This window comes from Caretta caretta, chromosome 11 (assembly GCF_965140235.1).
Source record: "Caretta caretta isolate rCarCar2 chromosome 11, rCarCar1.hap1, whole genome shotgun sequence".
Classification (NCBI taxonomy): Eukaryota; Metazoa; Chordata; order Testudines; family Cheloniidae; genus Caretta; species Caretta caretta.
This window is the reverse complement of record NC_134216.1, coordinates 52,297,882-52,317,509: the sequence shown is the minus strand read 5'-3', so window position 1 is coordinate 52,317,509 and position 19,628 is coordinate 52,297,882. Positions and strand designations below refer to the sequence as shown.

The window sequence follows — 19,628 nt, the reverse complement described above, 5'->3', positions numbered from 1 at the left end:
AATTACACTGGAATTTTTGTTAAGGCTCTGTATACTGTCTAGAGCCTCTAAAGCATGCACTCTGTTCAGTTTACATATGCTGTAAGCACCATTAAAAGTGTATGCTTACGACATAATATGAACCTCTCCCACAGTGCTTAGAATAGGAAATACCACGAACAGTACAGTAAATTCCAGTACTGTGTATAATAAATGTCCAGTTTTTAATCATGCACATGATATGGAATATTTTAAAATAATGAATGATCAGTAAATTTCTGTTGTCAGAATTCAGATTCTGAAGCATCACGGTTGTCATTTGTGTACTGAAAAATTGGAGTCCACTTAATTTCTAGTTGTGAATATGCTATGCAGCTTCATAAGTGGAAAGTGGCTTTCCCATAAACTATCTTCTTCAGATATTTATTGGGAGAAGCCTCTCAGAGCACTGGGGGATAGGCAGAATGCAAAACATGATTCTAGAGCCACCATTCCCTCCCCCACCCCAAGATAATCTCGTCTGAGTCCTCACTGGATGCTTCTGACATTACCACTCCATCAGATGATAAACTAGAGGATTCTACCTTCCCCACGAGACCAAGCACATTACTTGTGACAGACTGGCTCTTTACTATTTCAAGGAGTGTGTGGTCCAAACGTTGTAGGTTTAAACCAAACCCTCCATCAGGTTCATGGAACTGGATTTCAACATCAAGCCAACTGCTCCTCAAGTGATTGCCGCTAGAGAACAGCCATGGCCATGCAGGCTGAGCAGTGTTCCAGTGGTGGTCAAAGTCAGAATGAAGCCTGGGGGTTATAGCAGCTGGAGCTATCTGGGGAGACTGCAGAAGGGAAGGTTGGTAGGGGAAAGGACCGCAACAGTTAAATTAGGCATTTGCATTTATGTATTATTTAAAAAGAAAAGGAGGACTTGTGGCACCTTAGAGACTAACCAATTTATTTGAGCATAAGCTTTCGTGAGCTTATGCTCAAATAAATTGGTTAGTCTCTAAGGTGCCACAAGTACTCCTTTTCTTTTTGCGAATACAGACTAACACGGCTATTACTCTGAAACCTGTATTATTTAAAAAAATTAAATGGAACATTTTACTCTCCAACCCAGGGGTTATAATTTATTGGGGGTTCTTGTGAAATCAAAAGCCAGGAGAGTAAAGCTGGAAATAGAAATACAGCCCCTACATTCATCTACCTGTTTCTTCATTCCATATTTTAAACAATTTAATTATTCACACCAGCTCAGTAACAGCTGGGGGCCAGATCCTCAGCAGGAGTAAATCGGTTTGTCTCCATATACTTCCCTTTATTAATCTGACTGGATGATTGAGATTTCAAAGGAGCTATGTCAATTTACACCAGTTGACGCTCTGGCTCTGAATATCTAAGCTATGTAAACATAGGCTTCTATTTGTTTTCTTGGCTTCAAGGTTGATGAACAATTGCACACATACCAATTCCTCTACTTCATTCTCACACCTGATAATTAAATATAAAATCCACATTTATATGGGTTAATGAAAAAGATAAACATTTTTCAATCTCACTTCAAATGTAAAAGAAAAATGAAACAAAAAGACAGACAAATTTCACAAGCAGAGAACTGTAATTTTGACAAACAACAACAACAAAATGTTTTCTTTGTAAAACATTGACTTTTCTGCCAAGGTCAAATGTACACAACTCTTGATTTTTCCAACAGGGCAGAATTTCATCATTTTCTTGTGGAAGGCTGTTGAGCCACTGGTGAAAAATGGTTAAAATTTCACACAGGATCAAATCTGTGACTACTTCTGGCATCAGAAGTTTTATCTTCTTATTACTCCTTTTTATCAAGCAGCCCAGTTTCAGGTGTTTCCAAGACAGCCTTTCATTCTGCCAACATTCAGAAAAGAGCAGGTTTGTATTAAACAACTTTAGACGTAGTTAATACATCATTTCCTATGGGTATTTCTGCTGGAATTCAATCCAACACACCAACATTTAAAATGGCTTCCACACCTTCCCACTCCAAATGCACTTTAGCTAAAGGCACACTGGTTTTACAGCTTCCCAATGCCAGGAGCTCTACACTTTCTCCCTGCAGCCTGTCAGTCTTCCTGACCATGCCCTCGCTAACCAGAGAGATCTGGGCACCAATGTCTCTCCACTCTCGGCATTCTTTGCCATTCACTGTGACGACTTTAATAAACTCAGCAGCAACCTCCAAAGGGCCGGACCTTACAAAGTTTATCAGGAATGTTTCAGGCACCTCTGTGGGTCCTGTGTTTACAACAGCTGCATTAATCTGGGCTGTGGCTGGATGGTTGTAGGCTGAGATTCCCTTTGTTTAGGGCAATTGTCCCTCAGATGCTTGGTGGAATTACATGTGAAATACTTTCTGGGTCCGTCCTCCTATGACATAGGTCTGCAAATGTGATTTCCAGGAGGGCATTGGTTCTGTGGAGGTGAATGCCTGGGCTCAACCCTCCCACTTTCCTCCCTCTGCCCTTCACTTGGAGGCTTGTGCTCACTGGAATCTCTGTCTTGTGCATAGGAATCAGCCAGATCAGCAGCCTCTTGCACAGACATTAGCGATTTATCTCAAAGAGCAGCTCTGATTTCATCAGAGCATACATACACTTAGAAAATGCTCTTATGCAAAAAGTTCAAATAACTGGTCGTAATTCTCTGCCCCTTTTCCTTCTGCCCATTTCCTCATCAAATCATACATATATTCTCTACAACTCATATTAACATCCTTTTTGAGTTTCTGAATCTCACCCTGTACACTTCAAGGGTGATTTGAAACCTTTGCAATACAGCCTTTTCAAATTCATTGTATTTCAAACCTATTCAATTGGCATTTCATTAAATACAATCAATGCTTTATCCAAAAGTCTTTTCACCAGCGTGGGGAATTTCTTGTCTTCTGGGACCTTATGCAACACATAGAATCTTTCAAAAGTTGTAAGGTATTCCTCAATTCAATCTGATTTTTTGTATGCAGAGCATAGCTTGTCCCATCAGGCTATTCCTGAGGAAGAGAGAGTACTTGTGGGTTGTGTCCATATTTATCCATCATATCCAGGTTATACAGTCTCTCTCTCTCCCCCTTTCTTGGGCTTCTTTCTCTTTTTAGTTCCATGGTTCACTGGTGTGCTTCCTCCTGTTGTTGCTTTTCTGCCTCCCTCTCCTCGTCTCTCAGGTCAGCTTTATTGGCTCTCTGGTTGGCTTCTCTTACTTGGTTTTGTTTATCTTGCTGTTTGGCTTCCCATTTTTGGTGATCATGAGCTGCTTTTGCAGCTTCGCATTCTTTCTCTGTCTGATCGGCCTCCAATCTGTCTAGTTCTAACTTTGTGGTTATTTTGCTGCTGCTCATTTTAAAATGCCTTTTGTTCTAGTTCCTTGCCCAAAATAAACAAACAAAAAACAATTAATCTGTAAACTTTCTTTGACTCCACTCAGCCTTCTCACTTGAAAAATCGCTTAAAAATCTAGTAAATCAGTGGTTTGAGTCAGACATGCCAAACCCACGAAAAAAATTGCAGAAATTGGGCTTGTTTTTGGTTTAATTGGCTTGTGAGTTTCTTGTTGGCTAGTTTTTGGCTTGTTGCAGCTTGCTGCTTCTTTTTTTTGATCCGCTCCGAGCAAGCAGAGACAAGGGGCAAGCAGGGGCAAGAGGGGGAAGAGAGTCAGGGGTGCACAGCAGGCCCACTACAGTCCCAGACTGTGGGGGGGGGGGGATCTAGTCACATAGAGTGCTGGGGTTCTTAGGGATTGGCTTGCTTTGGCCTTGTTTTGAAATGGTATTAGCTTGATTTTTGGCTTATTGTGAAAGTTGGGGTGCTTATTTACCACATGAAAGTTGGCAACTGTGGTTTGAGTGTGAGCCAAATAGCAAGTAGTAAACAGTAAATCCTGTTGGACTATGCCAATGTGACACTTTGGGACTTCACCACTGCCTGCCCTGTAACCCAGAGTGCTTCTACGCTGTGCAGCTTTGGCTCAGAGCCCTGATGCAAGTAGCTTTCATCAGCATAATGGCCTCATCCTAGGTTCCCCCAGCCTGGTTACTCCTTGCAGGATGACACCAACAGCTCTTCCAGTCCTGAGTCTCCCCCAAACCATCTCCCTCTGCAGTTTCCAGTCCCTCTCACAGAAGTTATCAAGTTTTCTGCTGCCAAAGAGACAGAGCATACACCAGCCTGTTAGTTTAGCTGAACACTTCACCCTTCCATTTAATACACAGCACTACTTCTGGGGGAATTCTGGGCCAAAAAATTAAAAATTCTGCAAAATTCTGCATATTTTATTTGTCAGAATAACACTATAGATTCACGTCAGTTTTAATTAGTTTGGTAATTTATTTCAAAATAACTGTCAGCAACTATATCTGTAACAATGCAGACACACAAAAAATTCCCCCAGGTGTAGAGAGTTAAAGAAACCGCTACAACAACCCAGTTCCTGTTTCTCTGCCCTCTCCCCTCCAGAGCCCAGCTGTGGAGTCAGACACCCACACCCCCTCCCCCAGAGCCCAACTGCATGGCGCTCCCAAGCCCAGACACCCCTACCTCCCAGAGCCCAGCTGCTGGGTCCCCGGCAGCCCAAACACCCACACCCCCTACCTGCTAGAGCTCAGGGATTCAGAGGGACAAACAGCCTGATGCTTGGTCCTGGGCTTGTGTGGAGTTTCCTGCTTGCCACCTCCTTCCTTCAGGGCATGCCAGGAGTTGCAACTGCCCAGAATCCTCCAGCTCTGTCCCCCTTCTCTTCACAGTGTCTTCTATTTTGGAGCTCGGCTCTGCCAAATCTAGTGGCAGCCAGCAGCTCAGCAGCCCATTTCTGTGGGGGGAAAAGGAAATTCTGTACAGAACATTAATTTCTGTGCAAACTCTGCATTGCGCAGAATTCCCCCAAGAGTAACAGCAATGAGATGGTTTTGCAGTCAAACAAGAATAAGTTTATTAACAAAGAACAGAGTATAAGAGATAATAAGAAAGAAGACATAGATATGGCTACAGGTAAAACAAAAACAATTACACTTTCTAGTGACTAAAACTTAACTTCAGCAAGTTACAACCTTAATCTAAGCAATTTTCTCACCTACAGTCAGTTCCAGCTACTCTTGGTTTTCAGGCTAGGAGGATTCATTTTTCATGAACTCAAAGGGTGTTGCTCTCCCTTTATCCCCTAGTGATGCATACCAAATGGCTTTCTGCTTCTGCTTATATTTCCCAAAGTCTACTGTCTCTGTTTCAAAAGCCAGGAAGACTTCCTGGGAAGTGCAGACTCCATCCCCTGTCATGATAGTTAAATGGTCTTCCCTCCACGCTCAGCCCCGCTCATTTAGCTTGATGGATTTGTTTCCCTTGTATGTAGATGTACTTTTCATTGTTCAGAGGTGTTACCTGGCTCAATTTACACTAGAGACACAGAAAAACAGGTGAAACAACGTTCCTTTGTCTAAGACAAGTTGGGGTTGTGCATTGCTTGCAAAACACCTTTTGAGAACATAGTTCCAGCAACACATCTAAAACCGTTTATACATCATCTTTATATACAGCATACAATAATATTACTGACCAGTGTGTTACTGGCTAGCAGATGATACCTTACATAGCACATTTTGGATACAGATAATGGCAACAGTGTGTTGGGAAAATGAGTGTCAGGCCTGAAGTGAGTTACGGTATGATGTGCCCTCTGCCAGTTGGTATTGAGTGACTCCCTGGGTTGCAGATGAGTAAATAATATTATCTTCATTTTAAATAAGGGGAAACTGAGCCACAGAGTGGTTAAGTGACTTGGCTAAGATCCCACAGGCATTCATAGCTGAACTGAGAGTAGAACCCAAGTCTTCTGGCTCCCTGCCCATGCCCCATTCACTAGTCCACACTGACTTTAATGGATGAGACTTATTTTTGCTTTATTCATTTATGACCATCATCAGGAAACTACTGAGCCTGAATAAGTTCCCTTCACGGAACAGGAACAGCAAGATAAGCTGTTGCCCAACCAATGTTTTATCTAATTTTAGTTTTCACTCCCAATCTTTTTAAATGTCTAGTCAGCACTGAAGAGTCCGCCTGTTTTTCCCCTCATTCTTATCTCCTCCCTCACTTAGCTCATGGATCTTCTCCAAAATATTTTGATATGTAAGAAATATTAGTTCATTATTATGGCTATCAGTGCCTTGTAAATAATCAAGTCCTATGACCAGTGATGATGGTTCCAGCAGCAGTAAAGAAAATATTCAGAGTAAGCACTTGAGGGAGGACAGCAAGGGGTTCCACAGCAAGTAAGATGCTGAGTACAAGAGACCACACAGAGTGTGCACTGAGAGTTGGTCCGACACAGGATAAAAAATCTAGTATTTTTTGCCCTGTCACCAACCCAGCAAAATAGCAAAATTCATTATATTTTTCTCTATTCACTACTAGTATTATCTTCTTGTTTTAAACCTATTCAGAAAGCCTTCACTGATTTCCAGTGCTGCCCTTTTGTGACACATTGTCAGTATGACGAAGTTCTAATCATACTTGGCCAACTTTTACTACAACTTTTGGAGCCAACTACACTGATTTAGAGTGACAGCTAAGGAGGAACATACTAGTAGAAATAATGGAAGGCTAAAAGCATTGTATATGATTTGGGTAGTATCCCTTTAAATAATCTGGGAGCCCTCTAATGAGCCTCTGTGTGACCTCTTCTATGGCAGAAGCCACTAGAACCTAACACAGCAGCAGTGTATAGAAGTAGCTGTGTTTTCTATGTTTTATACAGATAGCAAACATGGTTATTTGGAATCTAATTGTGTCACATACTTTCCACATATTCTTAATGTTGTGTAAAGAGCAAAGACAACACACACCCAGAAGGAAGAGAAATGGTTTATTATATAATTCCTATCATGTAATTTAGTACAGAGTTATTTAGCAAAACAGCTACGATCTCTGAGACAGAAAGGATGAAATTAGGAAATAGAAAACTTAATCTGAATAGAAGGGAGACTGGAAAAGGGCAAATATAGTGCCCATCTATAAAAAGGGAAATAAGGACAACCTGGGGAATTACAGACCAGTTATCTTAACTTTTGTACCCGGAAAGATAATGGAGCAAATAATTAAGCAATCAATTTGCAAACATCTAGAAGATAATAAGGTCATAAGTAACAGTCAGCATGGATTTGTCAAGAACAAATCATGTCAAACCCAGTTGATAGCTTTCTTTGACAGGGTCACAAGCTTTGTGGATAGCAGGAAAGCGACAGATGTGGTATATCTTGACTTTAGTAAAGCTTTTGATACGGTCTCGCATGACCTTTTCATAAACAAACTAGGGAAATGCAACCTAGACGGAACTAGGTGGGTGCATAACTGGTTGGAAAACCATTCCTAGAGAGCATGGGTGGCAGATATCAAAGGCCAGGGCAAGCTAAGCCTCCCCTGACCCAGGCTGTGGCCTTGCCCATGTTCCACCCCCAGGCCCCTCCTCCCTTCCCTGAAGCCAGTGGAGGCTCAGCTCCAGCCGGTTGCCTGGGGAGCTCAGGGAGGCCCGGTGAGGTGCTGCAGCTGGCCTGGGGGTTGGGCCAGAGTCTTGGACAGGCCTGGTGCTGGGGCTGGCTGGAGTGGGCCAACTGGCAGCTTAGGGTGGCTAGGGTGGGTGGGCCGGGGCTCCTCCATCCGTAGGGGAAGGGGGGAACCTCAGGGCTCGGGCAGAAGGGGCAGGGTCGGCGGGTTACCCTCCCCAAAGGGGGAGTTCATCCACCACCCATGCCGGAGAGTAGTTAACAGTGGTTCACTGTCAAGCTGGAAGGGCATAACGAGTGGGATCCTGCAGGGATCAGTTCTGGGTCCGGTTCTGTTCAATATCTTCATCAGTGATTTAGATAATGGCATAGAGAGTACACTTATAAAGTTTGTGGACGATACTGAGCTGGGAGGCATTGCAAGTACTTTGGAGGATAGGATTATAATTCAAAACAATCTCAACAAACTGGAGAAATGGTCTGAAGTAAACAGGATGAAATTCAATAAGGACAAATGCAAAGTAGTCCACTTAGGAAGTAACAATCAGTGGCACACATACAAAATGGGAAATGACTGCCTAGAAAGGAGTACTGTGGAAAGGGATCTGGGAGTCACAGTAGACCACAAGCTAAATATGAGCCAACAGTGTAACACTGTTGCAAAAAAAGCGAACATCATTCTGGGATGTATTAGCAGGAGAATTGTAAGCAAGACATGAGACGTAATTCTTCCGCTCTACTCCATGCTGCTTAGGCCTCAGCTGGAGTATTGTGTCCAGTTCTGGGCATCACATTTCAGGAAAGATGTGGACAAATTGGAAAAAGTCCAGAGAAGAGCAACAAAAAATGATTAAAGGTCTAGAAAACATGACCTCTGAGGGAAGATTGAAAAAATTGGGTTTGTTTAGTCTGGAAAAGAGAAGACTGAGAAGGGACATGATAACATTTTTCAAATACATAAGAGGTTGTTACAAGGAGGAGGGAGAAAAATTGTCCTTCTTAACTGCTGAGGATAGGACTAGAAGCAATGGGCTTAAATTGCAGCAAGGGAGGTGTAGGTTGGACATTAGGAAAAACTTCCTAAGTGTCAGAGTAGTTAAGCACTGGAATAAATTGCCTAGGGAGGTTGTGGAATCTCCATCCTTGGAGATTTTTAACAGCAGGTTGGACAAACACCTGTCAGGGACATGGTCCTGCCTTGAGTACAGGGGACTGGACTAGATGACCTCTCGAGGTCCCTTCCAGTCCTATGATTCTATGATTCTGTGATTCTTGACAGTGAGGTCCTTCAGAAGATTATTCCATATGCTATGTGAGTGATAGAGGCCTCATCACTTTGCAACATTCAAAATTAGACGGAACAGCAAACCACTTGTACATATTACTTTCATGAGAGCCCCTGTGTGCTCAGCACCTTTGAAAGTCAGGCCACTTATTTAGGTGCCTAAATAACAAAGATGCCTAAAATTAGGCTCCTATATGCTTAAAATCTCACTTTGTACATATTATGAGCTTAATTAGGACAGTCAGGCCACACTTGTTGTTGTTTAAAGAGTACTAAGATATCCATATAACTTGGTTGATAGAGATATTTAGCAGCAGTGGCCTGATTCTCCCATTCACCAGTGGAAGTAACACCACCTAAGTTACACTGGCATAAAGCTGTTCTAAGTAGAAGAAGAATCAATCTGACTATGCCACATTCTGTTCACGGTGCTGTAAAAATGAAATAATGCCAATGATTTCAATGGTGTTACTCTCCCAATTTACACCAGTGTCAATGAAAGAAGAATTTATCCAAGTATTAACCCAGCATGTAGAACTAAGCTACAGACTGTGACCTGCTGGTAAAACATAGAACAACTATTGTAGGGAGTTGAGAAACATGTGATGGAATTTGCTCTTCGCTGTACCAGCCCAGAGAACAGACATGGGAAACAAACTGTGATGGTGAGCAGAAATCTCTAGCATTATTCCATTTCAAAGGGGCACCAAGATCTCTCAAAAGAAGGCTGTGTTTGTATTAAAAGTGCTTGCCATATATGGCAGCTGTGTTTCTGCACCTCTATATCAATATCTCTCAGCAAATTCTGTCATGAATTTCTCAACTCTCTACAACAGCTGTTCTGTGTTTTACCACCAGAAGGTCACAGTCCATAGCTTCGTCCTACATGCTTGGTCATTACTGGGTGAAATTTTGCTTTTATTTACACTGCTGTAAGTTTGGAGTAACATCACTGAAATTATTCCATTTTGACAATCACTGATGTAAATGGGAGTTACTTTCAACACTTATTTGGGAATCTGGGAGAGGTTTTTATTTGTCAAATGTGGCAGGATTTTCTAGTGTAGGTCACATTGTAGTAGTCCTAGAGCCTCCTTACACTTCCAACAAAAAGCAATCCATAATGGTGTTATCTCCATCACAAAACTATCTCAGTTAAATTTATAACTGAATTACCATACCATAAAATTCTGGTGACTCTAGTACACTTCACATGAAGAACAGAAATAAGTGTCCCTGTAATAGCAAACAAGAAGAATAAGCAAAATATTTTGTGTTTTTAAATGCTCAGGTATTTACCAAAATGTCTAAATATGACACGTGCTTTTTAACTTTGAAATCCCATTGGTTTCTTTAACAAGCTAGAGTGTTTTTTGTTTGTTTAGGTCATCATGTTGGCTACTGTTTTCCAGCTGCTGATAAAGAAGGAGGTGGGTGTGTACTTTTTTTCAGAGTGGAGAGTGCAAGTGTTGTTTGGAATCTGCCTTTGGAAGTTGTTTCATGATTGTTACAAGCAGACAAGATGCACAGGAGAGGTTTTTTCTCAGGCATAACTGTTGCTTTAGTTTTATCCAGGTACTCCTGAACAAGAAATGCTAGTGTTTAATTTTAACTTGGCCCTTCTTATTATCATTAATTTAGTATTGCTGCAATTCTGTAACCCCAAAACATGCCAGAAAGGAAGCCACACTTTCCACTCAATACTTCCCTCAAGAGTTCAGTTATGCAATGTAAAAAAGGTTCTTTTTGGAGGAAGTTCACCACTAATATTAATAATATGTATAGCACATTATATCTTCAGAGCATGGAATAAACTTTAACTAATTAACTCTCAGAACACCCCTGAGAGGCATGTAATTTAGTACTGTCCCCATTTTATAGATGCTTAAACACAGACACAGAGTGGTTAACTGATTTGCACAAGGGCATATTGTTAATGCCAGAGCCAGGATTGGATATTGGCAGTTTCTAACTCCAAATCTAATGATCAGTCCACAAGACAATGCTGCTTCCCCTTCAAGAATGCTATATTCCCTGCTCAAACTTTGGGTGCTGTGGGTTGCAATACAGGACAAATAACCCTTCTTGATAGTTGCCAGCCTGGTGGCAACCATACATTTCAAACAATCCCTGGAAGTGGTGTGAAGGCAAATGAAGGGTAAGGTGAAGTTGGCATATTGACCCTGAACTTCAGTGAACTTCAGGCTCACTATCTGAAATGTCCAGTGATGTTTCAAATATCAGCTTCAGCCTCTGAGGATTCTCTAGCTATTTGTCACAGACAAAAACAAACATACCCAAACTGCAAAAGAGCACAGTCACTGACTCAGGGGTTTATTGGTGAACAGAATTACAGTAAAAAATGTGTCATGCTCCTTCTTGAAGAAACTGAAGAGCATACAATAGGATTAATGGGAAAAATAACCACATCTGACAAACAAATACCTCATGATATGTCTTGTGTTTGAAACAAACAGAAAGGACAAAAAAAACCCACAGCTATTGTTAACACAGCTATTAGTGAACAATTACTGCAGAAACTGCATAGAAGAGTATGATTTTAGAAATAAATATCTTAAACAGAGGGCTTAATGATCCTTTCAAAGTTCAAGTGGTGATGATCATTAACAAGTGGACTTTTATTGCAACTCAATTCATTGATCTCCAAAGTATTTTAAGTATCACAATATTCCATAAGCATATATTTATATGTGGATCATCCACTACCGAAATGCATCCACTTCTGTGGTGGAGTGCAACAGCTATTTAACAATAGCCAGCAATATTAAAAATAGTTTAGGATAAGAAGTGAAGAAGAATACGATATCCAATTTGTGCTGTATGTAACCTGTGCCTATTGACTTGTCTTGTGTAGGATACCTTTAAATGGAGTGAAATCCCCTGCCTTGCTGCAGAGTCATTTAGTGTATGTAGATGTAGTCTGCTAGACAAGAAACTCACACACTGTGTATTCTCTCTTGGAGGTCTTACTTTTGTTCTTTTACTACAAAAGAAAAGGTAATATAAAAAGTGTATCTGTGTATGGTTGCTCTTTGTGTATGGAAAAAACATAACATACTCGGGAGAATTTAGGAAGGCAGAATGTAATCTCCTGAATTGGTATTTGGCCAGAATACCATGGTTAACACTCCTACACTTGCACAAAGAGTCATGGAAACTTTATTGACTACAACTGAAGAGGAGTTTGATTTTATGTCTTATCCACCCCCGAAATCCAATTACCACAATAACGTATTGTAAGTGGTATTAGAATGATTTCAGCACTTCTCTGAGAGGATGTTTTATCGTTAGGAACTTATCATTGTGATTTATAGAAAGAAGGGAAATATGGAGTGGCAGCTTTCACACAGGCAAGTGCTTATCCTGCATTCAAATATACAGAAACTTCAGAGGTGTCTAATCGTGATGTATAGGAGGTAAGGACTGCTAGGCAAATGAACATGAATTTGAGAGAAAGCCCTGGTCTACAGTAGGACTTTAGGTCGAATTTAGCAGCGTTAAATCGATTTAAACCTGCACCCGTCCACACAATGAAGCCCTTTATTTCGACTTAAAGGGCTCTTAAAATCGATTTCCTTACTCCACCCCTGACAAGTGGATTAGCGCTTAAATCGACGTTGCCAGCTCGAATTTGGGGTACTGTGGACACAATTCGATGGTATTGGCCTCCGGGAGCTATCCCAGAGTGCTCCATTCTGACCGCTCTGGACAGCACTCTCAACTCAGATGCACTGGCCAGGTAGACAGGAAAAGAACCGCGAACTTTTGAATCTCATTTCCTGTTTGGCCAGCGTGGCAAGCTGCAGGTGACCATGCAGAGCTCATCAGCACAGGTGACCATGATGGAGTCCCAGAATCGCAAAAGAGCTCCAGCATGGACCGAACCGGAGGTACGGGATCTGATCGCTGTTTGGGGAGAGGAATCCGTGCTATCAGAACTCCGTTCCAGTTTTCGAAATGCCAAAACCTTTCTGAAAATCTCCCAGGGCATGAAGGACAGAGGCCATAACAGGGACCCGAAGCAGTGCCGCGTGAAACTGAAGGAGCTGAGGCAAGCCTACCAGAAAACCAGAGAGGCGAACAGCCGCTCTGGGTCAGAACCCCAAACATGCCGCTTCTATGATGAGCTGCATGCCATTTTAGGGGGTTCAGCCACCACTACCCCAGCCGTGTTGTTTGACTCCTTCAATGGAGATGGAGGCAATACGGAAGTAGGTTTTGGGGATGAAGAAGATGATGATGAGGAGGAGGTTGTAGATAGCTCACAGCAAGCAAGCGGAGAAACCGGTTTTCCCGACAGCCAGGAACTGTTTCTCACCCTAGACCTGGAGCCAGTACCCCCCGAACCCACCCAAGGCTGCCTCCTGGACCCAGCAGGCGGAGAAGGGACCTCTGGTGAGTGTACCTTTTAAAATGCTATACGTGGTTTAAAAGCAAGCATGTGAAAGGATTACTTTGCCCTGGCATTTGCGGTTCTCCTAGATGTAGTCCTAAAGCCTTTGCAAAAGGTTTCTGGGGAGGGCAGCCTTATTGCGTCCTTCATGGTAGGACACTTTACCACTCCAGGCCAGTAACACGTACTCGGGAATCACTGTAGAACAAAGCATTGCAGTGTATGTTTGCTGGCATTCAACCAAAATCCGTTCACGCGATGGGAGGAGGCAAAATGCGACCTTGTAACGAAAGCACATGTGCTATGTATGTAATGTTAACAGCAAGGTTTACCCTGAAAGAGTGTAGCGACTGTTTTATAAAATGTGTCTTTTTAAATACCGCTGTCCCTTTTTTTTTCTCCACCAGCTGCATGTGTTTCAATGATCACAGGATCTTCTCCTTCCCAGAGGCTAGTGAAGCTTAGAAAGAAAAAAAAACGCACTCGCAATGAAATGTTCTCCGAGCTCATGCTGTCCTCCCACACTGACAGAGCACAGACGAATGCGTGGAGGCAAATAATGTCAGAGTGCAGGAAAGCACAAAATGACCGGGAGGAGAGGTGGAGGGCTGAAGAGAGTAAGTGGCGGGCTGAAGAGAGTAAGTGGCGGGCTGAAGACAGGGCTGAAGCTCAAATGTGGCGGCAGTATGATGAGAGGAGGCAGGATTCAATGCTGAGGCTGCTGCAGGACCAAACCAGTATGCTCCAGTGTATGGTTGAGCTGCAGCAAAGGCAGCTGGAGCACAGACTGCCACTGCTGCCCCTCTGTAACCAACCGCCCTCCTCCCCAAGTTCCATAGTCTCCACACCCAGACGCCCAAGAACGCGGTGGGGGGGCCTCCGGCCAACCAGCCACTCCACCACAGAGGATTGCCCCAAAAAAAGAAGGCTGTCATTCAATAAATTTTAAAGTTGTAAACTTTTAAAGTGCTGTGCTTAAAGTGCTGTGTGGCATTTTCCTTCCCTCCTCCACCACCCCTCCTGGGATACCTTGGTAGTCATCTCCCTATTTGTGTGATGAATGAATAACGAATGCATGACTGTGAAGCAGCAATGACTTTATTGCCTCTGCAAGCAATGATTAAAGGGAGGAGGGGAGGGTGGTTAGCTTACCGGGAAGTAGAGTGAACCAAGGGGCGGGGGGTTCATCAAGGAGAAACAAACAGAACTTTCACACCGTAGCCTGGCCAGTCATGAAACTGGTTTTCAAAGCTTCTCTGATGCGTACCGCGCCCTCCTGTGCTCTTCTAACCGCCCTGGTGTCTCGCTGCGCGTAACCAGCAGCTAGGCGATTTGCCTCAACCTCCCACCCCGCCATAAACGTCTCCCCTTTACTCTCACAGATATTGTGGAGCACACAGCAAGCAGTAATAACAGTGGGAATATTGGTTTCGCTGAGGTCTAAGCGAGTCAGTAAACTGCGCCAGCGCGCCTTTAAACGTCCAAATGCACATTCTACCACCATTCTGCACTTGCTCAGCCTGTAGTTGAACAGCTCCTGACTACTGTCCAGGCTGCCTGTGTACGGCTTTATGAGCCATGGCATTAAGGGGTAGGCTGGGTCCCCAAGGATACATATAGGCATTTCAACATCCCCAACAGTTATTTTCTGGTCTGGGAATAAAGTCCCTTCCTGCAGCTTTTGAAACAGACCAGAGTTCCTGAAGATGCGATCATCATGCACCTTTCCCGGCCATCCCACGTTGATGTTGGTGAAACGTCCCTTGTGATCCACCAGAGCTTGCAGCACTATTGAAAAGTACCCCTTGCGGTTTATGTACTCGCTGGCTTGGTGCTCCGGTGCCAAGATAGCGATATGGGTTCCATCTATGGCCCCAGCACAGTTAGGGAATCCCATTGCAGCAAAGCCATCCACTATGACCTGCACATTTCCCAGGGTCACTACCCTTGATATCAGCAGATCTTTGATTGCGTGGGCTACTTGCATCACAGCAACCCCCACAGTAGATTTGCCCACTCCAAATTGATTCCCAACTGACCGGTAGCTGTCTGGCGTTGCAAGCTTCCACAGGGCTATCGCCACTCGCTTCTCAACTGTGAGGGCTGCTCTCATCTTGGTATTCATGCGCTTCAGGGCAGGGGAAAGCAAGTCACAAAGTTCCATGAAAGTGCCCCTACGCATGCGAAAGTTTCGCAGCCACTGGGAATCGTCCCAGACCTGCAACACTATGCGGTCCCACCAGTCTGTGCTTGTTTCCCGAGCCCAGAATCGGCGTTCCACAGCATGAACCTGCCCCATTAGCACCATGATGCATGCATTGTCAGGGCCCATGCTTTCAGAGAAATCTGTGTCCATGTCCTGATCACTCACGGGACCGCGCTGACGTCGCCTCCTCGCCCGGTATCGCGTTGCCATGTTCTGGTGCTGCATATACTGCTGGATAATGCGTGTGGTGGTTAATGTGCTCCTAATTGCCAAAGTGAGCTGAGCGGGCTCCATGCTTGCCGTGGTATGGCGTCTGCACAGGTAACTCAGGAAAAAAGGCGCGAAATGATTGTCTGCCCTTGCTTTCACGGGGGGGGAGGGAGGGAACGGGGGGCTGACGATATGTACCCAGAACCACCCGCGACAATGTTTTAGCCCCATCAGGCATTGGGATCTCAACCCAGAATTCCAATGGGCAGCGGAGACTGCGGGAACTGTGGGATAGCTACCCACAGTGCAACGCTCCGGAAGTCGACGCTTGCCTCGGTACTGTGGAAGCGCTCCGCCGAGTTAATGCACTTAATGCACTTAGAGCATTTTCTGTGGGGACACACACACTCGAATATATAAAACCGATTTCTAAAAAACCGACTTCTATAAATTCGACCTAATTTCGTAGTGTAGACATACCCAAAAAAGACACTACATACATGTATGATAGCTTGACACTGGAGTAATGATAATCCATTTCTGAAACTGGAATTAAAAAGTAAGGCCTAGGTAGGGCATGCTTTTCAAAAGTGTCTAGTAATTTTGGGTGCCTCATTTTTGGGTGTCCGAGTTGATACCCCTTAAAGTGGCTTGATTCTCAGTGGGTGGATGCTCAGTTCTTTCTGAAAAAATCAGTCCCCTTTAAGGGGTCTCAAGTTGGACACCCAAAAATGAGGTACTCAAAATTAGTAGGCACTTTTGCAAGTCTTCACTATCTGTATTCAGAAAAAACCCTTGGAAATGAAATTGGTCTGGATTATTTAGCTTCAGAGAGCAATTGACATAAAGTACAATATATTATTATAAAGCAATTCAAATCTAAGAATTAATCTTTCAGACATCTTGAAACTTCAGTTTATGCCTAAGGAACCAGTATTCCATTTTCCTATGAGATTTTTCTTGGTGTTAACTATGGGCCAGATTTTGAGAACCCTTACTCATCTGAGTAGTCCCATTGACTTCAGCAGGTCTGTTGAATAAACAAGGACAGCAGCTGTCTTTGCTGTTTTGCCAGGCAGGGCAGAAAAAGGTTTTCACGCTCCCGCCCCCATGAGCAACTGGGAGTGGGGGAAGGCTGGCCAATCAGCAGAGCAAAAATGGCCACCTGATCAGAGCAGTGCAACAAACAAACTGAGAAGTGCAGCAATATGGCACCCCACAGAAGCGGGCACCCATGGCCACTGCCGTGCTCACCCATTCCTAAAATTGGCCCTGTGTAAGGGCTACTCACATGAATCAGAGTTTGCAGGATCATGCTCTAACTGAGAATCTAAATCACAGTTTGTGTTCATTAGTTCTTTGGAAGCTCTGAAGGGGAGTGGACAAAATTAGTTTCAATGGCTGATTTAGAACAGTAGAGAAACATCTGTCAGATTCATAAGAAACTTGCTGGCTGAGTTTGGAGTTGGCAGCAGACCCTCTGCAGTTTTGGTATATTAGTTCACAGTTAATAAAAGCTAAACACTTTAATGAACAACTGCACTTATTTTGCTCATACCAGAATTGTGAAAATTAAGACACTTCCCTGAATGTACTGAGAAATCAGTTTTATTTATCATTTGAAATCACATTTGGTATTTCTGAGCATAGTGGAAGCTGCTGCCTTCTTGTAAATTAAGGTCATTTGCAAGGCTAGCAATACAGTACAAGAGCTCAGTGAGACCCTGGAAATCAATGTCCCATTTGCTTTGCTAATGATTAATAATCATCAGGGTCCAAATTCTGCTATCCTTACTCATGCCAGTAATCCCATTGAAGTGTCTTTGGTGACTACTGCTTACAAGAGCAAAGTGATTAAGATTTAGCTCTGAATTAACTTTTTGGTTTTAATGTATGATTTCCATAAGGATCATAGAGAGCCCCATCCTGCAAGCCTCATGCAGGCAGAACTCCTGATAGTTTCAACAGAATATAAGGGCAACTGTGGATCCCTGTTTTAGAACATAGTGCTGTATTCTACAGTAATTGTCCCAGACCCTGCAGTAATACTATTTGAAGCTGTAGCATTTTGGATCTTTGTTGCAGAATACAGTGGAGTGGGGGTTTTGTTTGTTATAGATTCAGGTGAGGAATCCACAGTTAAACTCTAAAGAAACAAGATCCATTTCCAGGTTAATATCACTCATACTAGTAAAGAGAAACACAGAGGAAGATAAATACCAGATATGTAGACTGCAGTGTTTCTCAGTAGGTTGTTTTTCAATCTTTTTCACAAGGCATCAACTGTTGTTTAACCTTACAGGGAAGCAGAAAAACAGGAATGAATTAGGGCTGAGCTCTGGTTTAGATGTATTCATTTTCCTTAAATCACTTGGGTGTTCCACCCTATGAAATCATTAACGAACATCTAGCAGCAAGGACAACACAGAACACTGCACATTAAAGTGATGGAAGATAATGTGGGAGTTGTAAATTGTGCAATAAAATTATACATTAAGAAGAGCCCAGGAGAATCGTTAGGAACTAAAATATAGCTGATTATGTGATAGAGATACTGAGCTTGATTGTAGGGCAACATCTCTATTGTGACAAAGTTCCTCCTCTGCCTTGGTGGGTCCTGCACTTATTGGCGGATTTTCTCACCTCAGAGGTTCACAACAGCCCTCAGTTTGGCCACATTCGTGGCTCAAGTCTGCTGTTCACCCAGTTAGCCTCATCACTGGCCAGCATGGGGAAAGGAAGAAGAACAATCCCCACAGTCTCTGCTGATCCACCTAGTGGATTGGAGAACAGGCCAGAGACCTTCCCCTCTGGTGGAACCCACAGTCCAGTTCAACTCCTCCAGTATCAAGTAGGGAGTTGGGGGGATGGAGGGAACTCGGGCCCGCCCTGTACTCCGGGTTCCAGCCCAGGGGCCTGTGGATTGCAGCTGTCTACAGTGGCTCCTGTAACAGCTGCATGACAGCTACAACTCCCTGGATTACTTCCCCATGGCCTCCTCCCAACATCTTTATTCTCACAACAGGACCTTCCTCCTGATGTCTGATAATGCTTGTACTTCTCAGTCTTCCAGTAGCACGCCTTCTCAATCTCAGATTCTTGAGCCTCTTGCTCCCAGCTCCTCACACGCACACCACAAACTGAAGTGAGCTCCTTTTTAAACACAGGTGCCCTGATTAGCCTGCCTTAATTGATTCTAGCAGCTTCTTGATTGGCTGCAGGTGTTCTAATCAGCCTGTCTTCCTTAATTGTTTCCAGAAAATTCCTGATTGTTCTGGAACCTTCCCTGTTATCTTACCCAGGAAAAAGGGACCTACTTAACCTGGGGCTAATTTATCTGACTTCGATCACTCTCCTCTAGCCATCTGGCCTGACCCTGCCACACTATTTACGTAATATTTAGATTAAGGATGGACAAACCTGCTCAGATAAAAATCAGAACAGATTAGAATCTCTGTTTCAAACTCAACCCTATTCCAAACCTTTTGTGCTTTCAGTTAGGTCCTGATCCAGAGCAGTCAATAGAAATACACCTTCTGACTTGAATGGGCTGTGGTTCAAACCCTAACTAAATCTGTATTTGATATGAGGGTATTTTTACTTGAGTATGGAGATTCCTAACTATATTTAGCTACATTGTAAAACCTACCTTCCATATTGCCATGAGACCCACAAGTTTTCTGATGCACAGAAGAGCACTTTAAAAGAATCTTGTTTCATCACCTGGGACTGGTGGATTGAGAAGTTCTGACTCCTGGGTTTCAAGGAAATCTTTAAACAATGCTGTATTTTGTGCTAATAGCTTAATAAAGAGATTACTGCAAAAAGGTAGATGTTTTAAGCAATGTTATCAGCCCCAAAACATATGAGGAACCACCCCATGTGATAGCTTTGTTTCTCTTCCCATTCTCCCTGCAACACTGAAACAACATAAAGTAATGCAAGGCTGTGTACACTTTTGCATTAACAGTACAGTACATTGAAGTCATTGGGGTTCTGTCTATGT

General features: G+C 43.3%; 1 protein-coding gene across 17 annotated transcripts in view; it reads right to left on the bottom strand.

Moving 5' to 3' along the window:
- Nucleotides 1–1,581: 1,581 nt before the first annotated feature.
- The window catches only part of LOC125645067 (uncharacterized), a 69,514-nt gene continuing 51,467 nt past the window's right edge, over nucleotides 1,582–19,628 (bottom strand). For 5 of the 17 annotated variants that reach the window (XM_048869999.2, XM_048869996.2, XM_048870000.2 and 2 more), the window contains 2 exons: nucleotides 17,843–17,917; nucleotides 13,955–15,737 (listed from right to left, as the gene is read on the bottom strand). In XM_048869999.2, coding sequence (XP_048725956.2) covers nucleotides 14,417–15,706 — 1,290 coding nt within the window. In that variant the 5' untranslated portion in view covers nucleotides 15,707–15,737; nucleotides 17,843–17,917 and the 3' untranslated portion in view covers nucleotides 13,955–14,416. Of the gene's footprint in view, nucleotides 4,154–4,604; nucleotides 4,843–5,082; nucleotides 5,403–13,954; nucleotides 15,738–17,842; nucleotides 17,918–19,271; nucleotides 19,377–19,628 lie in introns of those variants that run through there. The other 12 variants (XR_012664402.1, XR_012664406.1, XR_012664407.1 and 9 more) reach the window with 10 other exon arrangements.